General features: G+C 41.2%; 1 protein-coding gene across 1 annotated transcript in view; it reads right to left on the reverse strand.

Moving 5' to 3' along the window:
- Positions 1–12952, reverse strand: part of DSCAM (DS cell adhesion molecule) — a 392588-nt gene that overhangs the window by 144192 nt on the left and 235444 nt on the right. Inside the window, exons 5-8 of the mRNA XM_084873582.1 lie at positions 12470–12748; positions 8482–8757; positions 2526–2822; positions 1511–1786 (exon numbers count right to left, since the gene is read on the reverse strand). Coding sequence (XP_084729708.1) covers positions 1511–1786; positions 2526–2822; positions 8482–8757; positions 12470–12748 — 1128 coding nt within the window. The remainder of the gene's footprint in view (positions 1–1510; positions 1787–2525; positions 2823–8481; positions 8758–12469; positions 12749–12952) is intronic.

Consider the following 12952-nt stretch of genomic DNA (forward strand, 5'->3'; position numbering starts at 1 on the left):
GGCTAAATATTAAAATGAACTAAATATTTAGCACTGGAATACATATTTTCAAAAGTACAAGTTTAGTTTGCTCCCCTGGGGACCACTGAGATCCCTTTGGGGGTGCTTCCAAGAAGATTGCCATTTTCAGAATAATACCAAGACACATTATTTGCCTTTCTCACTGTGTTGACATTTGCACACATGTGCAAAAGTAATGCGGGTAAGACTGATAGGGCCTTAGCACAAATCATAGCAGTGACGCCAAAATATGTGAGTAGTTATGTATTATTTACTACCACACATGCCCAGCTGTATTTTTAAACTAGTTTTATTTAAGGACACTTGATGAAACAAACAAAACAAATAATTTTAATAAATCTTGACCCTTGAATTCATGTCATTTATAATCTTCTCTGTTCTGCGTTAACGAAATGAAAATAATGCATAAAGCATGTCTGCTGCCTCCTGAGTGGGAAACCAAGTACTTGTGCACTTGTTTGAGTAACAAGCTCAACTAACCACTTTTTATTTGATGGAATTCCATTGGTTCTTTAAAGAATGGCTGCCTAAAAATTATAGCTATTCAGGCTTGTATAATTGGCAGTCATTTTTCTGTAAAAAAGAAAAAAAATGAGTCTGTTGCTCTTATAATGATTATAATTGATTGTGTTTGTAGCATATAATAAAATTCAAACTTTCAAGTAAAAAAATAGTTTTGCTGTAGCTGGAGTCTAAAATAACTCACCTTTAGGAGTTTTTAGGAAAAGGAAAATGTTTTAAAATTATCTGTCAGACAACTAGATAACCAGGACAATTGTATGTTTTGTTTTACTCTAGGGTAATATTAAGAACACATCTCTGGAACACCAAACCAGAAGTTCACATAAAGGAAAGCTAGTATATGGACCACAGATCTTCTGAAGATATGATAGTAAAGAAAATAAAATGAGCCGAAACCGGTTTGGCTCAGTGGATAGAGCGTCGGCCTGCAGACTGGAAGGTCCCAGGTTCAATTCCGGTCAAGGGCATGTACCTTGGTTGCGGGCACATCCCCAGTAGGGGGTGTGCAAGAGGCAGCTGATCGATGATTCTCTCTCATCAATGTTTCTAAGTCTCTATCCCTCTCCCTTCCTCTCTGTAAAAAAATCAATAAAATATATTTTAAAAAAAATAAAATGAAACAAAACAAAGTAAAAGAGACCTGGCTGAGTAGCTCAGTTGGTCAGAGTATTGTCCTGATGCGGGTTTGATATCAAATCAGGGCACATACAAGAACGATAAATGAATACATAGGTAAGTGGAACAACAAAACTCTCCCTCTCTCTCAAATCAATAAATAAAAATTTTAAAAAATTTAAAATACCACACAGGACACCTAATGCAATCTGTTGTTCCTCAGTTTTTATAACTGAGGACTATAACTGTCTTATTCTAAATATGCAGATTATTAGAACCCACTCTTAATTGTTGGAATGGCTGTGCTAAGTGATGGTGAGCCGAGTGGGGACAGAGAGAGGACCAACCTTACCTTTGACTGTCACGTGGACACTCTGGCTGGTGGAGAGTTGTGGTTGCACCAGCACGTTGCACGTGTACTCTCCCTCATCAACGTCCTTTTGCACATCCGAGAGTTTCAGAGTCCCATTGTTCTCAAACGCCACTTGGCGATGGTTAAAAGGAAGCAGATTAGAGTTCTTATACCACTTGATGGAGTAATACGGATAGCCAATCACACGGCAGTGAATGTATGTGTCCCGGCCTGCTATTGCTGTGATGTTTTTCATTGGTCGAATACTTGCAGGCCCTGGAGAGACACAAAGAAACTCTTGAAAATAATTGAAGGGTACATTTTACGTGCGGATACGGGTACACTTATCCTTGAGTTAAAAATGTAGGTTATTTTCATGTAAGGACATCTTATTCAATCAATTTTCCTGCATTTGTCACTTTCTCTAAGATGGTTTCACTTCCTTTTCATTTCATTACTCTCAAATGAACTGAATGAGTGTTAAATGCTTTAACTATCAACTACTTCTATTAAAGTGTTTTGAATTATATGACAGGAGGCAATTTAACAAATAAAAACTAGTCTGCACTAAACAAGCATGCTCCTTCTGTGACTCCACGGTTTAGCTCTCTCTACCGATTATGAAGATGGAGGTTATGCCACGTTGCACCGTGAATGTAAGTTAATCCCAGGTCCATGAGGTTTACCATGAGTGTCGTAGGACAGCCGAAGAGGAGGAAGGAGAGCATGCAGAGCATCAAACAGAAAAGGACAGATCAAGTGGACGCGTCGAGGAGTAAAACAGGAGAACAGGTGACTAAAGAAACTGGAATGCTATTTCGAACATTATCTGGACCAGGGCCATTCGTGAGCAGGAAGGAAAGAGTAGGAGATGGGAAGGGCCAGCTACTCCGTTTCAGCATTCCGGGGCCCAGCTTGGCGCATGCAGAGACCTTCTTCTCCGCTACCATGACTCATATGTGGGGTTTTTTTTTGTTTGTTTGTTTTTGTTTTGAGGAGCTGATTTGACAAGCACCTCTTACGTTTATTCGCGCCTGGTACAGGACGACGCCGGCCGAGTTGTTGGCAGTGCAGCGGTAGACTCCCCCGTCTCGGACCTGAGAGCTGGAGATGTTCAGGTAGCTGACCACGTTCCCCTCCGACGTGATCATCTGGCTGATGCGGTGACTGCTCCCCTTGAGAATCGGGTCATCGTCTAGGGTCCATGTGATCGTGGGCAGCGGCGTGCCTTTCACGTTGCACATGAGGGAGACGGGTTCCGCTGGACTCACCACTTTCTCGCTGAAGGCAGAAATGATTTTGGGAGTTCCATCTGCAGGGAAGACAAATCATGGAAGCAAGTGGCACATATCGATAATGAAGCAACTTCCAAGTACGACTACTTAACGATTGGGAAGTAGAGGTTATTAACACTACAAAAAACTTTGGTTTTATGGATAAAACTAGATTCCAATCAGAACTAGAGTTCATTTTCAAAACAGGTCAGCACTTTTATCTAAATCACTTATATACCCTGTTTCCCCAAAAATAAGACAGTGTCTTATATTAATTTTTGCCCCCAAATATGCTCTAGGTCTTATTTTCAGGGGATGTCTTATTTTTCCATGAAGAAGAATACGGTACACATTTATTGTTAAATGAAAATAAAGGAAATTTATTACCTGTATACGGTACGGTAGTACGGTAGTTGTCAACACAAACCAGACAAACTGTGAATCCTACAGTATCAAGAATTTACTCATTTATTCAATGACAATCATGTCATCATCTTCTGGAACATCATCATAACAATCCAATTCCTGAATTTCCTGGTGAATTTCTTGTGACTCCATTTCTTTCAGAATCAGTGGATCAAATCTCTCATGTTTAGCAATAGCATTCTGAGACAGAGCCGGGGGGGGGGGGTTATTTTCGGGGGATGCCTTATATTTCACTCAGAAGAAAACCTGTAAGTAGGTCTTATTTTTGGAGGATGTCTTATTTTCGGGGAAACACGGTATTTCCTAACTTTCATAAGAATAAGAGTGATAATACAACCTAGATATTCATGTTAAACAATGTCAGCTCCCTAGAAGTCTACAATTCAAAACTGGATGTCTCCACCCAAAGCTATAAGCATAGAGGAAACCCATACCCCCAAATCCTCACTGTAGCTTCCCACCTCTGCCCAGTTAATTAGGGATAGCTCAACAGGAATTAGAGGAATAAAAGAAAGAGAGAGAGAGGGAGACTGGTGATCTCATCTTTATTTTTTCATAAGAAATAAGCTTTTATAGTTTTAATGACAAATGATAAGTGCACATAAGTTTCCATGAATGCTCTGTTAATGGGTAGAAACTAAATAAAGTCAGACCCTTCTGACATCTATTAAATATCTCTGTAAGTATCTTAACTGAGCTGGCCATATAATTTCTCATCTGGCCTGGGACACTTTTGAGAATATGATGGGTACTATGGACAATTATACTAGGAAATCAGGCACAACTCAAGGCTGTCCCCAACAAACTAGAAGCTCAACCCTAGGGAAGTTTCCAAGGGAATTTCCCACATTTTCAATCAAGATTCAATTTTTATATTTCATATTCCATTATTTTTCTATCACATATAAGGACTAATGACCTCATATTATATTATTATATGGTAGTAATCACAGATGCCTATTAATTTTTTATATGGCTCCCCATGGAAAAAGAGAGAGATACATGCATATTAAAGAGAAATGTATGAGCCAAAAGTTGCCAGGAGGCCTGCCAGCCTCAGGCACATAAATCAACATGGTGACACTATTTTTCTAGGCAGAAGTAGGTCACTTTGACATAATTGTGACCACACACATGAAACAGGATTTCTGAGTCTAGTAATAAACCTTGCTGGAGGAAATTTTTTTAAAAAAATTTGTGTTCATTTTAAGGGTTCACCTATAATGAAAGACGATAATTAACAAACATTATTTTTTAATTTTTATTTAAAACGTTATATATATTAATTATTTAAAAAATATAAGCAAAGCATATGTGGGAAACAAGACTGGAGATAGTTTTAAATTCCGTCACAGAAAAAGAACTGTCAACTTTTTCAAAAACCCAAATCTTGCAGCCTATTTCTGTGACCAGCTAGGACAACTGCATAGGGTTCAGGGTTCTTATTGGGGGGCTGTACCAGTTGTCTCCCTAAAGCCTTCTACCATCCTTTCATTTGCAAATTCCTGAATCTCAACTTCATTCCAATTCATGTCTTAGGTGGCTGGAGAAGGCCTGTGAGGATCTGGCCTTTCCTGGATATATTCATACATAGGATATTTCAGTGTCCTTGGATTGCAAACTTCTTACTTTAACTGTGAAAGGTGAAAACCGGAATTTCCGGTTTTGAAAATGAAGAGCCTGGAAACAGTGTAGACACTGCTCCAACATTCTCTGCATTTAACTGACAGAGAAGCTAGATGTCATTCTGTTTCTTATTTTCCCTATACAACTTGCCCTTGGGTGCGCTGACATTATCTTATTTAATCTTCTAATTCAATGGATAATTTTAGGATGTATTTACCTGAAAATGTCTTTGTAGAGATTATAAAATGCTTTATTTCTCTTTGATTTTCAGCTTCTTCATTTTGATGTGCCTGCATGTGAATTTCTTTGTATTTGTTCTTCTTGGGGTTTGCTAAGTTTCTGAGATCTGGAATGTTATTTTTTATACCAGATTTCTGGAAATGATGGCCATTATTTTTTCAAATATGTTCTTCCTCATTCTCTGACTCCTATTTTTCTGTGCCTACAATTATAGATGTCCCAAATGTCACTGAGGCTCTGCGAATTTAATTTGGAGTCTTCTTTTTCTATGTGCATCAGATTAGCTAATTAACTTTATCTCCAGTTTCACTCATCCTTTCTTCTTGCTTCTGCAATTTTCCATTAAAGCCAACACAGTGAATTTTTTCATTCCTCTTTTGTTTCATTTTATAGTTTCCATTTCTCTGCTGCTCTTTCCCATAGGTCCATTCATTATGCTCTAATTTTCCTTTAAGTTATTGAATATATTTTAATAACTTGAAGTACTGGTTTGCTAATTCTAATACCTGGATCTTCGCAGGGTCTGTTTCTATTCCCTATGTTGTCTTTTGACCTCTGGCCCCAGTATCCAATTTTTTATTTGTTTGTTTGATTTGGACATCTAGTTATTTTTACGATATACTTGGATTTTTCTTCAAATGTTTGCAGTTCAGGTGTCAAACAAGTTTTTCAAGGAAGCTTATTTTCATATTTTAAGACTCACTACTGCTATTTCCTCCTTCTTGGACTCTCCACTCACCTCCCTCAATTTGAAGGTGATTCAACAGCCCAGATCTCTGTCCTTCTATCCCTCAACCCCACAAAACTGGTGAATATCTTCAGGGGAAATGTGTTATCAATGTAGATATCACTTCTTTTGAGGGCCAAATCCTTTCCACCTACCTTTAGATATATCTTTAGTGTCTACATATAGCTTTGCTTGTTTCAAAGTTCATAATTTTTATCTTCTTACAGGTTAGTCAATCTGATGCATGCTATTCTATCATTTTCTGAAATAAGACCTGTTCTCATTCTTTTTCCCTTTTTTTTTTTTTTGTTAATCCATTTTTCCAGTTATTCTGGTTTGATCTTGGCTGTGTAAGTAGGTTCCAGGTTTGTTAGATTTCCATGCCAGTTTCTTTGGCCTCATAGAAAACCCTCTCTAAGTCTGCATGGCCATTCTTAGTTCCGGGTATTGTGAGTTTTTACATTTATGTGAATCTACAGCTATTTCATTGATAATAATAGGAGTTTATATCTGAGGATACTAGCTAGACTAAGGCAGATACTGGATATGCACTTGTGGCTCCCTCTCTCTCTCCCTCTCTGCATTAGCAACGCCATCTCTCAGAAGAGAAAAAACAACATGAGCTCCTGGCCCTGAATGGAAGCCGACACACGGCACATACACCCGTGAGGATGCTCCGTGTGCTCCTCTCTCTCTTTTTATTCGAGTGACAGGCCTTTTGGAGATGAAAGCCGACATTAATTTCCCAGCGAGGCCTGAGTGTCTTTGAAATCTTTCTGGCTGTCACTCTGTGATAACCTGAACCCTTTCGACATCATTATGGATTATCAATATGCTCTTTGGGTTTTCTGAGACTCGCAGAGGGTTGCCACGGTAACTAGGCCTCCAAAGGTAACGGCTGCCTTTTCTACAAAGCATCTAAAAATAGCGACTGTGTGAGAACCGCAGTGCATCATCACTAACCAGCCCGCTCTGTGCACACTGGTTGCTTTCTGTGCTTAATTATTCTGTGGACTCAGGCATTTCACATGACTAGCGTGCCTTCAGCTCACTTCATCTCTGCTTTAAACATTTCCCTGCCCGCAAGCAAATGCTTAAATCAAAATAAGAATGTCACTCTAAGCTCATTTCTTCTTACAAACTGACTAAGGTTGAAAAAGAAAGGATAGAAATACTCTGTTAGCCCCAAGACAATATTTAAACTTATTTTCATACATAATTTTTTCCCCCTCCCTTTAGGATACATGAAAGTCATGTAGTTATTTTATTAATTGATAACAGATACGTTTTAAATGATATATAAAGGCCCAGTTTTCCAACAAGACACACACATATGCAGATAAAAGCTAGTTCAGTTATCTGGTGACAAACACCTGTCTCCTGGAACATTACTTTAATAGCTTCTCTCCTGGCTGATGGAGAAGCTTGAAGATGCAAGGAAGCAGCAGGCAGTTAAATAAAGCAACAACAACAATAAAACATACCTAAAACCTGTTATCACGACACAAAAAAATTCCTCAGAAATTCAATTCACCCAAATCTTTGGATAGTTGGACCCAGCTGGGGACAGCCCTAAGAACCCGACGCCATTTTGCTCTCCATCAAGCTCAACCATGAAATAGTGCCCTGCTTCTTGCCTCTAACATTGTGCTTCTAAACAGGGGTCTCTGTTGCACCCCAGGGGACAGCTGGCAACCTCTGCAGGCATCTTTGGCTGTCAGTTTGTAGAAAGGTGCTACAAGCATCTGGTGGGTAGAGGCCAGAGATGTGGCTAAAATCCTACAGTCTTTCAAAAAGAGTGTTACTAGGAGACCCTGGCCTAGCGGGGTGGGGAAGGTCTGGCCCTCGGGCCATATAAGGCCCATAAAATCATTTGGTCTGGCCCTGCCAAGGTATTAGGAGTGAGTTTAATTAACCAAATGTAGCAGGCTAATTTACAAGCTGATAATTCTGTATGTGGTTCTAAATATCCAAATGGCCTTTGGCAGATAAAGGCTCCCTCTCCCTTATGCTGAAGTGTCAACCAATCCGTAAGTTTCAAAGCTTCAGGGACAACTTTATTTATTTATTTTTTAAATTGTTATTATTATTTTTTTAAATATATATTTTATTGAGATATATATATATATATATATATATATATATATATATTATTTTTATTTATTTTTACAGAGAGGAAGAGAGAGGGACAGAGAATTAGAAACATCAATGAGAGAGAGTCATCAATCAGCTGCCTCTTGTACACCCCCTACTCGGGATGTGCCTGCAACCAAGGTACATGCCCTTGACCGGAATGGAACCTGGGACCTTTCAGTTCACAGGCCGACGCTCTACCACTGAGCCACACCGGTTTCAGCTTCAGGGACAACTTTAAAAAGGAGAATGGGCAGCGTTCATGTTCATTGACTTCATGTTAAATTATGTTCCTTATGTTCCCTCTACTATGCATTATGTTTACTTCCTCAGAACCTGTCTTTTTATTTGTCTGATTTATCTTGAAAAAGCAGGTAGAGTTATTAGCGGGTCAGACAGATAGAAAGGTACAGAGAGGAAGGAAGGTCAGAGAGGTGAAGAGAGGTTAGACTGGGAGCTAGCAGCACTAGGCCACCCGGGGCCTTCCTTGGGAATGCTCTGGGGCCGGGCTCTTTGCAGCCGAACCCGCACCGAGGCCCACTGACCTTCAAGGACCACCTGCACAAAGTCTTGAGCGGACAGCTTGTCCTCGCGCACAAAGCACTGGTACGCGCCCCCGTCACTTTTGACCATGTGATCCATGATAAGGTTTTCGTGGTTCATCCCTGTGATCCTCACATTTTTCCCAGGGTTGAGGATTTCGCCGTTGCGGTACCAGGAGAGTTCCTGGTCCTCACTGGCGGTCACGCTGCAGGACAGGGCCACCTGGCTCCCCACGCTGCTCTTCACCTTCCGGGGGCTGATGGTGGCCTTCAGGGGCTCTGGAGAACGGGTCAGAGAGGGAAAAGAAGGTGAAAACATCACACGTGTTCACGGCAGTTCAACTGCATGAGGGACTCGTGACAAGGTAGGTATGTCATTGCAAGCACACTCGCTCCATTCCTTTTTATTTTTGATTTTTTAAAAAAATTCCATGTTTTTAAAGTATTACATATGTCCCTTTCCCCTGCTGCTTTTTGTGTCAGGGTACAGCATGGTGTTTGCAACACCCACTGTGCTGTTCTTCTTTATTATTATTATTATTATTATTATTATTATTATTATTATTTTACTTCTCTCTCTAGATAGCCAATAGACTAATGTTGGTCAAACCGCTTTTTCACTGAGTATGTATAAGCATTAGCCCACTGACAAGCAGAAATGTGATGCGCTGGTTACTAGGAAGGACAGAAATATTTGAATATTTAAATCCTATTGGCCTTGTCTCAAGGAGGCATGGCTGGGTCTGCTCTGGGCCCCTGTCACACATATACATACTCACATCCCTTATGTGGCCTGCCCAGGGCCAATGCCAGCTATAAGGACACAGGCTGACATTCGCATTTGTGACCATGAAACCGGTTTTTGTTTGTTTGTCTGTTTAAAATGAGGTTAACTGGCTTGGACAGGGCTGGGAATCTCAATCTTGGTGCCCTACGCTTTTATTCAACAAACCCCATTCAAGTGAGCAAGCGTTCATTGAACATCTGTATGCCAAGGATGAGATTAAATTACAGGCGAGGCAAAGATGAATAACACTTGCATTACAATCTGCATGTGCCATAAACTGAAAACATCTTTTGTATGATATTTAAGTCAGTCTTCCCACTATTCTACAATTTATTTATTTATTTTTTTTTTAAATCTCCACTTTGGAGAAGAGGAAATGGCTATTGGAAAAAAAAAAAAAAAGCTAATTTACCAAATCCACTCAACGAGTAAATGGCAAAAAATTAGTTTTTTACCCCAGTTATTCCCACTGCTCTATTTTCTCCACACAGTGAAGTCTTTGGTTCCAAGAAGTGTAGGCTTCTAGGTGGATTAGACAAATACAAGAATGAATATAGTAACCAAATAGTGCGTTAGGGACATGTAATATGTGGCAGAGGATCCCTAGAAGGTCCTCAGATATCAAGCGTGGATAGAGCTGAGGCAGAGGGCATTGCGGAGACTGAATTAGAGCAGGAAGCACAGAGGGGTCTCAGGAAGGGCCTCTGGGCAGTTTGAATGCAACCCAAGGTCTCTGAAGGGGAATCATGGGAGAAAAATGACAAGGGCATATGGGACAAGATTGCAAAGAGCCTCCAGATTTGGGAATTAAACCAGAGGGAACTAAAGAAAGCTTCCTAAAATGTTAGGCGAGTAAGTGCTACAGTCAGACACATTTTTTAGGAGAAATTATTCATTCTATTGTGATGGACAAATGAGAGTGGAAAGCTGGTCAGAAAAGAGGCATCACAAATGCGCAGCTGAGGCACAGCGAGGACTGGATCTGAGATAGGGCAGAGGCGGAGAAAGTGGAGAACACAACTGGGGAATGCTGAGAGACAGTCTCTAGGACTTGGCAGGACTTGGCCAGAGACATAAAAGCCTTAAAGAGGATCAAGGACTTAAAATTCACACTGGAAGGTGACTTAAGGGGGGAGACATCTGGCATAACAAGGGGACCCATTTACAAGGTAGATATGGTGGCAAGTTTGGTTTGGGAGAGTGATCTTTGGAAGTGCCAGCTGAACATCTGCTCTGAAATTGGGAGAAATGCTCCATTGACCCTCACAAAGGAGGCAGAGGCTAACCCTTTACACTCAGGGCTATTTCCAGAGGGGAGGAACTGGAAGCCATGAGGATAAAGGGGAACAGCAAAGGAAGAGAAGAGGGGGGCTCTGATTTGGAAGCAAGAGAAAAAAGAAATGATAGGAATAGTTCTACAGGCCATGCTTTTTGTTAAGAGGAGAGAAAAACAAAGGAGCAGTCAGAAGGGAGGATGGGAACACTCGAGAAGCTTTTGAGAACCTGTCCAAGTGTGGCCAAAGATGAAAACAAACACTCCAAGTGAAGACTTTATAATTTTTAAAATGTACTCAGTGACAAATGCCTTTACAGTGAAAGTAATACAATACCTGGAGTTGAACAGAAGATGTGTGTGTGTGGGAGAGGGAGAATCTTTGGGAAAAGACATGGCATTGAACTTAGAAATATGGGAAGTCTGAGACATTCAAGTATTTGAAACCCATCTTCGATGTCCATGGAGGGAGCAACATGACTTAGAATAGGAAAGGTGTTTGCAGCAGCATGGTGTTTGAAAATGGGTTTGAAAAGGGGAGAAGAAGAATTAGTAGATGTGGATTTTTTGAAGAAAAACTATGGGAAATATGGCAGGTTCACTTGCGATGCTTTATATAATCTCCTAAACACATAAGCTTTACTCAACTGAAAACAGAAAGCCATAAAACATGTTTGAACACAGAGGAGACTTTGAGCCAGTGGGAATAATTCTTAGTAGATGTCCAACGCTTCATTATTTTATGCACAAGTTTCTTCAGCAACAGAAATATAACCACAGGCATTAACTTCCATGTCTTTCTACTCCCAGCCTAAGCAAGTTTGAGTGATGTTTGCAGGACTCACCCTGGGCTGCCGGTTCCAGACAGTCACCAGGATATTTACTTTAAATGGATTGTCTTGGCTAGGATTGGGTGTCACACGCAGGGTCACACCGAAGAGGCACTTCCATCACTAGGCATGGGGTTGGGGAAAGCCACGGCGAGAAAATGCCTCCCTTTCAGTGTCAGACTCTGGTGGTTCAGTTTGTTCAGTTAGTTCACCGAGTTAGACGTATGTAGTACTACATACTGGCCACTGTGTTGACTGAAGTCCTGTGGCTCCATGGCATCTTGGGTATCTCGTTTTGATTTGGTTTCCACAGGAGCGAAACTGAAGGTGCTTACCTAGATTGGAGTGCTCCCCCTGTGATCACACCCCCTTTCCTCCGAGCCTGCCTTCAGCACCGCTCTCCACATGTCCTAAACACAGTCCCCATCAACCAACTGAAGGTTAAATATGGCCACATCCTTGGACTAAATGATCTATAAGTCCACTATTTGTACTTATTGGTAACATCACTTGCAATGGGAAAGGAATGGGTTTGTGCAGGGGAGAGGAAGAAGATTTAGCAGGTGTGGATCTACCAACTGGAGGTTAAATATAGCCACATCCTTGGAGTAAATGATCTATAATATTGTGTCCAAGTCCACTATTTGAATAGTTTACAGCCTGGTATTTCTGCTGATGACAGCCCCACTTAGAAATTTAAAGAAGCATCTGAAACAGGCCCAGGACACGCACTTTGATCTGACTGCGTGACTGTCCAATCCTGCCCGGTCTCATTGACTTTCACTGAGGCTAGCCGATCTTCACTCAACAGCTGGGCCATGTTATCTTGGAAATGTAACCTGAGGCCTGAAGGACATCTTGGAATTTGGGAAGTGGGAATCAGACAGACCTGAATTCAGTCCTAAGCTCCAAACTCTCCATCTGTGTGTATAACCCTTGAACACTTTGAGCATCAATATCCTCATCCACAAAATGGGGCCAATAATGGTCTCCGCAGGACCCTGTGAAGATCGACGGGATGCTACAGAGAAAGCCCGGGGTCAGCTTGTCACAAGAGCCCCATCAGCCAACGTCACCATCACAAGTTACCGTCCAACTTACGTTTCACGTACAGGCGGCCTATCACCTTAGCAGTTCCATATCTGTTGGATACTTCACACACATAGCTGCCTGAGTCTGAGGGACGAGTATTCTCAATGAGTAGCCCCGTCACGGTCTTCTGGAACCTTCCAGAAAGTTCCAGGGGCATGTTGTCTTTCAGCCAGCGGTAATCTGGCTCAGGGTGCCCAAGCGCTTTGCAAGGCAGCTCCACAGGCTGCCCCGACATGGCTTTGCGGTGATCAAACCCATCCAGTATGGACGGGGCTGAGTTTGCCGGGTCTGCAGAAGGAAGAAACATGTTTAGACATCATGGAGGAGGAGCTGAGGTGATCATTAGCATCAGAGAACCTCCTGCATAGTTGAAATTCTAGACGTCATACCAGTTATACAAATTCCTTCTGCTCAGAGTTTGTGAAAGTTTGAAACAGAAAAGGTACTAAACACTAAGAACTTCGGAATCAGCATGCTACAACAGGAGTGGCC

This window comes from Pipistrellus hanaki (assembly GCF_964339955.1).
Source record: "Pipistrellus hanaki genome assembly, chromosome: 2".
In the NCBI taxonomy this organism is placed as follows: domain Eukaryota; kingdom Metazoa; phylum Chordata; class Mammalia; order Chiroptera; family Vespertilionidae; genus Pipistrellus; species Pipistrellus hanaki.